The sequence below is a fragment of the Penaeus japonicus genome, unplaced genomic scaffold, assembly GCF_977035675.1.
Source record: "Penaeus japonicus unplaced genomic scaffold, GWHDUDI00000001_assembly GWHDUDI00000015, whole genome shotgun sequence".
Lineage (NCBI taxonomy): Eukaryota > Metazoa > Arthropoda > Malacostraca > Decapoda > Penaeidae > Penaeus > Penaeus japonicus.
This window is the reverse complement of record NW_028234417.1, coordinates 12,619,647-12,632,146: the sequence shown is the minus strand read 5'-3', so window position 1 is coordinate 12,632,146 and position 12,500 is coordinate 12,619,647. Positions and strand designations below refer to the sequence as shown.

At 34.6% G+C, this 12,500-nt stretch overlaps 2 protein-coding genes across 11 annotated transcripts in view; one reads left to right on the top strand and one right to left on the bottom strand.

The window, feature by feature from the left end:
• Positions 1 to 8,752, top strand: part of LOC122244534 (DDB1- and CUL4-associated factor 8) — a 46,718-nt gene extending 37,966 nt beyond the window's left edge. For all 9 annotated transcript variants that reach the window (XR_015191664.1, XR_015191663.1, XR_015191665.1 and 6 more), the window contains one exon: positions 5,446 to 8,752. Coding sequence is in view for 6 of the 9 variants with exons in the window: in XM_086544488.1 (XP_086400614.1) it covers positions 5,446 to 5,586 (141 nt within the window). In the remaining 3 variants the exon portion in view is untranslated. The remainder of the gene's footprint in view (positions 1 to 5,445) is intronic.
• A 1,046-nt stretch (positions 8,753 to 9,798) lies between these two features.
• Positions 9,799 to 12,500, bottom strand: part of LOC122263752 (syntaxin-6) — a 44,778-nt gene continuing 42,076 nt past the window's right edge. For both annotated transcript variants that reach the window (XM_086544494.1, XM_086544495.1), the window contains one exon: positions 9,799 to 12,500. This exon is cut by the window's right edge and continues 235 nt beyond it. The gene's annotated coding sequence lies outside the window, so the exon portion shown is untranslated.

The following is a 12,500-nucleotide window of genomic DNA, read 5'->3' as shown; positions in this document are numbered from 1 at the left end:
TAATATTAATTATAGTTATTGATGTTATTGTTATAATCATCATTATTATTGTTACTGTTGTTATTATTATTATTATTATTTTTTTTAATTATTGTTATTGTTATTTTTATTGTTATTATTATTATTATTATTATTATTATTATTATTATTATTATTATTATTATTATTATTATTATTATTATTATTATTATTATTATTATTATTATTATTATTATTTTCATTGTTATTGTTGTTGTTAATATGATAATCATTATGATAATCCCATTTCTTGAATTTTCAGGGAAAAATTTATCCTGTTTTATCACTTTCACCATTGTCATCAATGATACAATAATGACAGTGGTTAGGGTTAGGATTTTTGTTACTGTTATTGTTATTGTTTTGATGATGATAATAAAAATAATAATAATTATTATAACCATTATTATTTTAGTTATTTCTTTATTATTATTATTGCTGTTACTATTACTATTAGCAATTCCTATTACTATTATTATTACCTTTACTATTACTATTATTCTTATCATTGTCATTATTATTATTAATATTTTTCTTCGTAATCTTCTTCTTCTTATTATTATTGTTCTTATTGTTGTTATCGATATCATTTTCATCACCAACATTACCATTATCACTATCAATCATTATCATTATTATCATTATTGTTATTATTTTTCAGTTGTTATTGTTAATATTACCATTAATATTACCAATGTCACATTGCTCTTCTATAGCTAAGCCTATTGGTTCATACAAAGTATTTTTGTTGCCTTCCATTTATTACAGTCTATAATCAGACTTGGGAACATCAGGATATAAATAATGTTAAAGCATTAGCACAGAAAATAGGATATTAAAAGAATGTAAACCCAATGACACTTGGAGTACATGCAAACATGCTCTGTCCAATATCTCTTTTACATAGAGAACGTTCCACAAGTGCTTAATTACCTAGGTGTCAGTTAGCATGCACTGCTGACCTCAAGGTTTTATTTTGGTCAATATTATTAATGGTATCATTATTATTAAGATGATATTCATAATAGAAATACTACCTATTTTTAAAAAATTCAAGAAATGGAGTAAAAGGTGAGGTCAGGTAGCCCAAGTAATTAACTCCTCGGTGACGAAGTGCTTTTGAAACCAGCTATGTGTAAAGAAAAAAAAGGAAAAATTGATAAAACAATGCCATAGACATTACATGACCAGGCATCTACTGCCACCACTACAGCCAACACCACTGCCATCACCACCATCATTACCATTTTCATTATTCTCACTATCATTATTGTTATGGTTATTAGTATTCATATTTTTTAATATTCTTATTTTTATTTTTATTTTTATTTTGTATTTTTGAATTCTTATTTCTTATTTCTTATTATTTCTTATTTTTTCATCCTCCAAAATCTGGTTATAGCCATCCTGTATCACACCTGATGGTAAAAACCTTGTTGTTAGTTTTTGTATTATGATGGTCAACAATTTTTTTCATTACTGTATTATGAACTTCATGGTAATCAACCATTTTTTTCCTTATTGTATTATCAACTTCATGGTAATCACCATTAACAAATATGATTTCTATCAGGACTACTGAGACAGGATGTTATTAATTGATATTAGTATTATTGTATTATAGTTCTTGCCATGAATATTATTATAATCATGTTAACCCAGTCACGACGGGGGCATTCCAGCCTCGCATGTTACAATGCCGGGGCTCTCGAACGCATAGGCCTAAATCAGGTAGATAAATGACGCCATATGGCGTCACCCAGCGAACGGGCCTTGAATGCACGGTACTGTAGTGTACCACCCGTCCAGAGAGGGTTAATTATTAGTCATTATTATTATTATTATTATTATTATTTTTATTATTATTATTATTATTATTTTTATTTTTATTTAAGTTGTAGGGAGGAAAATATTATTATTGTTATATCATCATTATGGCCATTATCATTATATTTATGATGATTTTATTATCATTGCTCTTGTCATTGTTGCTATAATTGTTACTGTATTGCTGTTATTATTAACAGAAAACCCGGAGTTGACTTTGTGCAATTGTTACAATTGCATGCCAATACCATGCAACAGGGAAGGTAAAGATAGGAGAAAAATATATCCTGGCTACCCTTCCATCACAACTTTTGTTTTGTTGGCTCCTTACCTCCCCCTCCCTATTTGTTTTTCTACTGCCTTGGTCTAGGAATAGCAGGATCACTTCTCACAGCTGTTGCTTGGGGGAGTGGTGAGAGAGTGTAGCGTTGGGACACTGGGAGTATGACCATCTTCGTATTCAGTGAGGAAAAGGAAATGGAAGATGCTTTCTTCCTCTGTCTGTAGTTATTTTTATGCTCCCCTCCATTGTTTTTTCTCCCCTTGTTTCCTTCAAATCAACTGCCCACAATGGCCTGGGCAAGGGAAAGGGGCAAGTAGGGGGTGGGTTCTCCTGTTCTCTCCTTTCACAGGCCTCCCCCACATTTAGCACTCTTTGAAGCCCGGTATCTCAGCTGTTTCTGCTACATATAAAAATGTCCTTTGAACACCCACTAGTCCATGGACTGACTGGGTAGAGTAGGTCTTTCCCAAAATGTAAATCATCAGATCGATGCTCTTCAGAGACAAAGCATTCTGCAATAGAGATGATGAGGTGAACCATTTTCCAGGCCAAGTAGCTCATGCTGCACTGCTTGGCCTATAACCTTCTCTGTGTTGATGCAGCCATCTCAGTGCTGAGTGGTGGTGGTGAGCCCCTACTTTAACCCGTTAACCCATTAACAATGGCGCTGTTTTGGCTCCAAATGGTTGAAATGCTGGGATATTTCAAATGCGTAAGCCAAACACCAGTGTGGGCTATTGGCCTGCACTGGCACGCCTGATCACCCGGCGTGCCAGCCAGGAGGATAGCCAAGACAAATTATCTCATCCTCGGCGGCTGATGCTGCCACCACTTGATATAAAATCTTGTCACCCATTTTTAAGGGGTTAACCCATTCACGACGGGGGCATTCCAGCCTTGCATGTCACAATGCCGGGGCTCTCGAACGCATAGGCCTAAATCAGTTAAATAAGCGACGCCATATCGCGTCCCCAGCGAACAGGCCTAATATGCGCGGTACAGTGTTGTACCACTCGTCACGATAGGGTTAACAACGGGATGGTTTTGGCTCTGCATGGACATTATGCTGTGGTATTTTGAAACACACAGGCTTAATGCTAGTCATGGTGCACCCCTACAGCATGGGCTACTCTGTGTCATTCAACCCTCTATAGGTTGGTTAGTCATGATGTGCTCCTACAAGGTAGTCTGGCATGTACAACTTTGGAAGAGATCCCAGCTATGTCCTCACCTCACCTAAGCTGGGCACTGCATGCTACAATTCCTCACCTTCCTATTCAAGCTCTGCTCCGGCTTTGCATTCTTACTTTGGCAGTTTTATTTGTTCATGGGGAGGCAGGAGTAGGAATCCTCTCCTGCTCTGTTTTTGTGGTCAGGAGTGCTCATGGATGGTGCCTGCTTTCATACTCTTTTTCACTGAGACACTGTCTTTGCTGTTTACTGATATATGTTCGTATTCTGTCATCTGATTTTAGGGGTTATGTCAGGAGCTTTTCCTGGTATAACAAGGTGTCCTGCTGTCACATGGGGCCCTGATATTTATTCCATTTGCCCCAGACCCAGGTTATTAAGTACATGAACTCCATTTATTCATGCTGATAACCCCTGTTATGAAGAGTCTACTTAGATTTCAATTTTTCTATAACTGTTTTTTTCTGCATGACCTCAACCTTGGCTTGTGTACTTACCAGTATCCCTTCTGCATAGATGCATGAGTAGTGTGTCCCTCTAAGTGTTGTCCTGGATACTGTTACCCCATTTAGTATGTTAACATAAACTGTTCAGTGCAGGGAATTTCCTGCTGTTTATGATAGTGACCAAGATCTGCAAGGGGGGAGGGTAGATGGGTCAGTTACCAGGACCTATGAATGGGGAGGAGAGGTGGATCAAATGCCATGGGGGCCTATAAAAATAAAGCATTTCATTATTCATCTAGAGTTTCTTGCACATGCAACTTTTTAAAATATTTTTATTAGTGTAGTTATAATTAACCAAATTGTGGATTTACATGAAAGTTAGATTTACAACCGTTCAGGAACTTTGTGCATATTATATTGATATGAATTTGCCGTGTCAAGAAAAACCCTAAATCCACTAGTTACCCTAGGGCCTGGCACTCTTGGTGGCCCTGATGATAACATCCCAGACACTCATATTTATTATATTACTTATTTCATATACTTGGCTTTTATTTTATGAGGCTTGGGTAATCCTCCAGAGTCACAGGATAGTCTGCATTTAACAGTCATGACTTGCATCTACACTGACCGCCATCTTACCTCACCTATCTAAACTCCACTCAAAGAGTGATAGTCATTGCCTAGGCTCAGCCAGTCAGCTGAGCTCAGCAGTTATAACTTTATATAACTTATTTTCTGTTCCTAGGGCTAGTATAGGCTTTGCATCTAGGCTGTCATTGCATTGGTCAATCCTGGTCATTTCAGGCTGCTCTACAAGTGCAGGACTATGCTTCTGAGCATGCATTCCCCCCATCCTTTGCTCTTCAGAAATTCTGTGAAGCAAAGTTACTCTCTTTTCTTTTCCTGTTTGTAAGAAAAATGTTATACCTGTTTATACCTGCTTTCACACATGATATTCTGACTTTTCTTATCTTGTGGAGCTGATGGGGGAGGGGGAAGGATTGGTAGGTTATTGAGGGGCTGCCAGGGTAGGCTTTTCTTTTATTTTTTTTCCCAGTTAATATTGCTGCTTAAGTTCATGTCTAATCTCTATAACTTTTGCACCAGACCTCTTGGATGGCAAAGAATAGTTTCCATCCATTGAAGACCTCATTCTTTCATTATCTCCATTGCCATCATCATCTTCATCAGCAATCATCAATGATCACTCATCAATGATCATTATCAGTAATCTATAATTTTTTTACTTTTATTATTGGAACATGCATTATGTTTATTGTTATTATTATATTTACCATTGCTATTACTGTTATAATATGTTTGTCATAATCATTATCATTATGAAGATTATTATGATTATGTTCAGAGTTGTGATTATGATTGTTGTTTTTGTTGTTAGTTATCACTGTTGTTGTTATTATTATTTGAATTTTTTTTGGTTTATCATTATTGCTATGGGTGTTATTACAACTGATGTCAATACTGATGTTATGGTTACTGTAACAGCTACTTTTACTCTTACCATTTCTTGTATTAGCTTTTAACACTGCTGCTTTTATGATTTCTGATGTTATTACCCCCTCCTTGAATATTTGAAAATTCTTCCTGTCAGCTTTATGTTGTACAGCTTTATTGAGACTTTCATCCAAGCTGATCCTCTTCCCTTCCTTCCAACAGATGGCAACGGCTGGGAACAGCAGCAATGGCGTGGGAGCTGAGGCTGGCAATGGCACAGGAGGATCATCAAGTGATGACTCCAATGACAGCGAAGAAGACGACTCTGAAGAACACAGGGGTATCCAGTGTGCTACACACTAATTTTCTTGGCATTCATGGGACACAAATCGAAGACAATTTTCAAGGTGACTTCCCTTCTCTTTCTCACCCCTAAAATGAGACGTGTGTTTGTGTGAGTGAATGTGTGGGTGTGAGAATATACATGTGTGGGTGTGTGAAATTCTCTGGAATTTGTTAAAGGAAGACATGAGAAAAGGAGAATTTGACCAGGAAAGCATTACTGTATTTTTTTTTTTTTTCTTTTTTTCCCCTCGAGTCAGTTACTGTTGGTGAATTATTCACTAGAGTGGGAGTTGCTCCTTAGTTACAAGAGCACCTGGCCAGATAAATAGGTTGTAAGATCTTCCCCTTATTCTCCACACTGAGATAATTTCTTGGGCTAGTTTGTTGATGCGTTGTCAAAGCCATGGTAATCAGTCCAGAAAAAAGGTGAAGGTACTTAATGAAAATATGTTGAGTTTTACTCAGATTGTCAGTAACATGTATTATGTTGATAGACAGGCTATGTAAAGTATTTGTTCACTGTATTTTACAGGGTTAAAAATTGAGCCTGGCTGTTGCATTAATACTTGGAGCTCAAATTGAATCATACAACACAAATAGCTATTATGTTAGTTTAAAGCTGTAGCCCAGTATTTCTTTGTTCCCTGCTCTCATTATTTACCATCATATGTCCAGAACCATATTTGTCAAGGTCATTGGAATTTTTAGAAGAAATTTAAATGCCAAATGTGTGAGGAAAGTTACTTATACTAATTTTTCTTTAGGCAGCAGTCAGTGGGAGAAGCAAGGAAAAGTATTATGAAAGATGGAAATATAATGTTGATAGGAACTAAATATAGTCATCATGATTACATAAAATTAGGATTCTACCATATGTTCCATATCAAACCTTTATATATATATATATCTTTAACTAGACAATTTCCTTTAATATCACAACAGATATATTTTCTTAGAGAGCTTGGTGACCTGAAAGATACCAGTTATGCCTACGAAAATTGACATTCAGTGTTCTTGGCAAGTGGTTATGCCAAAGTGTAAACAAATCTATAACTATTTTCCATTTGATTAAAAACAGTGAGTGATGTACCTGTTAAAGAGGCAAATATTTTGGTAAATTTTAAGTTAAAAGGTATTCTTTTGTAACAGGTTTGTTTTCCTTTCTCACTGTGTTATTTATTTCAAGTTTAAAATTTAGTATATAAGATATCCTTAATGCTGTCAGAATCTTGTTGAATACTATACATACGTTATGCCTGTTATTTTGTTAGGGCAACAAGCCACCTGGGTTTCAAACTTTGCAGACTTTTGGAAACCTAAAAGGCAGTTTGATTATTAACCAGTTGTGCATAAATATATGAAAGATCACAAACATTTGCTTGAATTTCTTGTACTGCAAGATAGGCTTCATTGTTAAGTCTGAACCTTAGATATGAGAGGTCTAATTTCCCTTTTTTGCTTGACAGTTGGACATGTCACCTAAATATGCTATTGGTTTATGTTCCTAATATGTGTGTCTTTGGAGACAATATTGTATCACTTCATATTCCTTTTCTCTTTCTTTCTCCCTTTCCATTTTGAGGATTGCCTGAGTTTATCTGAAGAGCCAAGCCCATAGACCTCTTCATACCATAAAGTCCAGAGAAGTTTGTGTTTCTTTCTAAAAGATAATCTGTGTGCTTAGGAATAGAAATCACAGATTAATACTGACTGTGATATTCCTTTCTTTATTTCTTTCCTTGCATATAGGGAATGTTGAAATGTTTCTGATAGAGTACAACCTTGGTCCCATTTTTGCATCATTTTCCTTCCCTACTTTCTCTTTCTTGCTCTTTTAGATTATTATCAGATGTTGAAATAAGCTCTTTCATATTTTGCCAGAAAGCCAAGGGATGGCATTTTTTCCTTAATATATTTATAAACACATATATAACCTTATTGGGTGTCTGATACAAGGTCTGCTAAAACGTATATTTAGTAAATGTATTGATATTCCATAAACTGAGTGCCTGCATACCCAGTGATGCTCTATTAGAAGGCATTTCTTAAGGTTTAAGGGAGACTAATTCATAGTTGCAGGAAGTTGGACAAATTCTTTTTTTTAGGCCTTGGTGAACCTCGTAATTGAAATGATGGAAAGGAACTATTGTTTTCATATTTGTTTTCATTTATTTATTTATTATTATTAATATTAGTACTATTTTTATTGTTATTATTATGTTTCTTTTGATTTGGCTTATGCTAATTGTATATTTTTGTTTGTCCTGTAAAAATGTTAGCTATAGAAAATAATCAGTAATAATAACCTTAATGGTTTAAGATTATGGGGTAGGAGTAAGTTCAGTGAAAGTTTTAGTTTCACTGTTTAGGAATCTTTGTTTTTAAAATGGTAAAATATCAACTTTAGTCTAAAGACCCCATCACCTCAGGGTTAATATAGAAGAAATCAAAATTATTTCTTGTATTGTAAAAAGAGTTACCCCATTGACATAATTTGAAAGTTATTAACTGTCATCTTGAAATGTATGCAATCTATGAGGAATTGTTATATTAATGGAATAATTTACAATCCTTCTATTTTTTACACCTGAATTACGAAAGAAAATTGACAGTTACTTCATCAAAAATGAATTATATTATATTTTTTTCTGAATCGTTGCCCAGTTGTTGTTTATAGTAACCTAGTTCCTTCATCATTTCCAAGTCAGATTTAGTTGATATTATAATTTAAATAATATTGTTTACATCCAGAGCCAAGGAGTTTAGAACTCCAATGTAAGTTCTCTATTCTTTTGTTTATTCATGAGAACAAGGTATTGAGACTGCAGCAATTGAGTTGTTCCAGCCCAGGTAATCAAGGCATTGGTTATTAAACAGTGAGTGAAGGAGGTTTCTCCTTTACCTTTTGAAAAGTTAAGAAGACCTTGTGTTAACTTCGTTTTGGCTTTAAGTTATGATATGTAAAGTTTTATCAGTGTATAAAACAATAATGTGATGTATGAAATAGTGTATGATTTATCAAGATTTGCAGTTATTATTTGAATTGTATTTCAATAATATTGGGTGATCATCTGTAAGCATTTGTGTGATCAGATTATTTGGAATGGAAATCCTATTGTAAATAATCTTATTCAATTGTCTATTATTGTAACATCAAGTTTAGAAATAAAAATTGTTTACATAATTTGTCCTTATTATAACATACGTTAATCCCATGGATGCTGAAGTTCACATTTTCAGTGTAAGGGTCTTCTATTAGGGCTTACTTTTTCTTACACATTTCAGCCAAATGTATACTCTCATGAGTACCAAAAAGCTACGGCAAAGCCTGAAAATTACTTTAGAAAAATATGTCCAGCAATAGAGAATACTAAGAAGAAATCTCTGAATCCTCACTGATCATGGGGTATATTTTCTTCCATGCCATTGATTAATCTTCCAATGTGATATCTATGGTACATTCAGTTAGAAAAATTATGCATATTTAAAAAAAATTATAATTTGGAAACTTTGTAACCATAATTTTAAGTACTGTAATAGAAATGCTGTTAGGCTATCTTGGAAAGCATTACTCCTGACTTTAAATCTGAATGAAAACTGGTATGAAAGAAGCCAGACAAGTTGTTGAATCTGGCTCTGAATGGTCATAATACCGGGGTTTTCGAACGCATAAGCCTAACACTTCGAGATTCTCGGGCGCACAAGCCGCGAGCCTGGGATGCCCGCTCACTCACCCCGAGCACCGGCCTTGCCCAAATATCTCGTCACCGGCATCTGACGCAAAAACCACGAAATGTGTCAGCATGTCATCTGGCACGAATGGGTTAACCTGTTGCTAACAGGGCTGTTTTGGCTCCAAATGGTCAAAATGCTGGGATATTTTAAATGTGGAAACCTATCTCCGTGGGCTATTTGTCTGTTCTGGCTACAGCCAAGCACTACACGCCTGATCACCCAGCGAGACGGCCAAAAATATAGCCTTGACAAAATATCTTGCCCCCGGCGGCTTGTCCTGCCACCACTCAACGTGATATCTTGTCACCCAGCTGTTTGTTCATGAGAATGGAGCATTGTACTTGAAGAGTTAATACAAGTTAAGTACTTGCATTGGGGTAAAAGAACAAAAATGATCAAACATTTTTAGCTGGTAATCTATTGATGGATGATGATACCTTCTAGCTATTTTCCTGCAAGTAAAGAATAAAGACAAATAATGAAACACAACAAAAAAATATTTGCATGTATTTTATTCATTGTATACAATATACAATAATGATCCAAGATCAGATATATTTGATACAAGTCAAAAAATTGCCAAATTTCTCATTAAAATGATACTAGTCCCATTATCAATGAAGAGCTATATGAAGGTGGGCTTCAGGATATTTTATGCAAGCACTAGGCAACATGTGCAGAGCTCTGAAGAATAACTGGAACTCTCGAGTTGATTATTTTCATTCACAATGAAGGGGATGAATCCATACATGATACTGACTAAATAATAAATATAACAATGTTACTGAAGTATCTGAATGAAAATGGTGTTTTATGCACCAAAATTTTGAACTGCACTATATAATACACCAGTCATATTAAACTTTCCCCCTGCTACCACTCCATAAAATTAAATTGTGTAAGTATCTATAAATGGCTTTTGTACAGATTAATGCAGGATTTGTGAAAATTATTTTTTTGCATTTGGAATATCCATACAGGCAGCATGAAATACAAATATTTTTTATATACAACCTATACAAATAAAAATAAATTTTACATTCCAGTGCATGAAGCATCAAGTGATTATAAAATGAGCTTTATAACTTAAGGACATTTCCTTTGATTGTAAGCAGTATTAATAAAGGAACTATACAATAATCCTTAAATAAAGAAATAAAAAAAAATCTTGAAAAGCCAAGGCTGAGAGATAAAACGAAACCCTTTAGAGAAGAAAATAAAGGATAGACTGTTATAAAAGCATTAAATTTGATGTATATTATACATATATATAGCACTGCCATGGCCTATACTAAAAGAAGACTGATGATAAAGACTTGAGGCTGCACAAGGTAATGCATTAAAAAAGGAAAAGAATAAAAAAAACATTGGAATGTTGATACTCTCATTGGTGTTGGAAATCACTGAAGGGAAGTTGGAATCATCATAACTGATCCAAAGAAGACTGGAACCCTATTTCTTGGTGCAAAATGGCAAGATTCTGGAAGCAAATAATCAAAAACACTTCCTACCACGCATAATGCTCTAGAATAAAAACATTCCAAAATAGTGGTTACACCAGATAGTATGTTCATACATTACTTTTTTTCTTGCTAGAAAAAGAGAAAAGCAACTAGAACTTGCACAGGTATCTGGACAATATTTGTAACAATATCTGCTTCTATTAAAATTTCATGAAAAAGAAAGAAACAAAAAATGCTTCTCCCATTTTGGCCACAAACCTTATACAGCATCAATAACTTTACTGCTGATATTGCACATAGTTTACTAAGTTCTATTTTAATACCTTAGCACTGTTATCTATTTTCAAGGTTCTCAGTAGTTATAGCTTAAAGGGATAGTGGATGGCTCTAATATATTAAAATTTAACATGTAGCTTCTGTCATATGGAAATGGATAAAACAGAAGACACTCATCACTTGAAAATGTGACTCTTGATATTTCAACCTGCCATGTGCTTATCGAGTGGCTTTTCAGAACTGTTTTATGTTGTTGTGATATTGAAAGTGATACGAAAGTTTAGAACACGAAATAATAGATTCAGTGATATTTTTCAGTATAATTGGGTCAGTTCAAAGAAATTCTCAAGTATTGTGAGCTGCATATCTGAACATTACTATTATCAGTTCAAGATTTATCATTCTACCAGTCTAATATTTATTTACAAAATCAGTTTCCATAGTATCTGCATTTTTCATTACATATAAAGTCATACTAACTGCCTTACTGAACTCAATAATAAATATGCACAACCGGTTCAATACCGGGAGTAATTCATTTCAAACTGCAATCACAGAACAATCGGCTTCTACAAGCACCTCCCTGCACCATTCATTTCAATAACCACACCTTCTACAATATCATAATAACAACTCTGAGAAGTCTTGGTCTGTTCCTTATGAGACATAAAAGGAAATAATGGAAATGACTCCATTACTGTCGGTATTCAAGAACTTTGACGTGGTAACAGATGCACCAAATACAGCATCAAGACGGACCAATTAAGTGGACAAGAGAGTGCTAAGGCGCTCGTAAGTGTGGATGTAAAAATCTGATGTAAATTAAGTATATTAAGGAAGACAATTTACTACTCAATTTTGCAGAAAAAATTCCTCCATGCATTCTGGTAAATGCACCATTTGGCTAGAATGATTATATTGCATACATGGGTAGGAAACTATCTAATAGTATATATATAACAATATTTGAGCTATATTGCACATACTGTCCATATTTCATAGTAAGAACCTCAAGCACCCACCCTTTATCCTCTTAGAGTCAAATTAGACAGTTTCAAAACATGTGCAGTAATTCCTCATACTTTGCACTGAAAGCTAATAAAATCTGTGACTACAAACTACCCTCAGTAGTTTTCAAGATGAAAAAATAGTAGCATCCATCATCATCAATACCTTTTAAGCTGCTGAGGCACTGTGCTTCCATAGTTCTTTGTTCCTCCTCTTTCCCCAAAATTTCTAGAGTCAACTGGAGTCTTTATATGATGAAAATTTCCATAAAAATAATACTATGAATGCTAAGGAATTCTTTGGGAACATATATAAACTTTATGCCTATCTCTCATTGGCACAGATTCTACACATCTACTTACACACATGGCCTTTTCTGAAGCTTTCTAGAACATAGCAATAATAAATAAACAGAACCACAAAGCTCTTGACCATGAGTACTTAAGATCT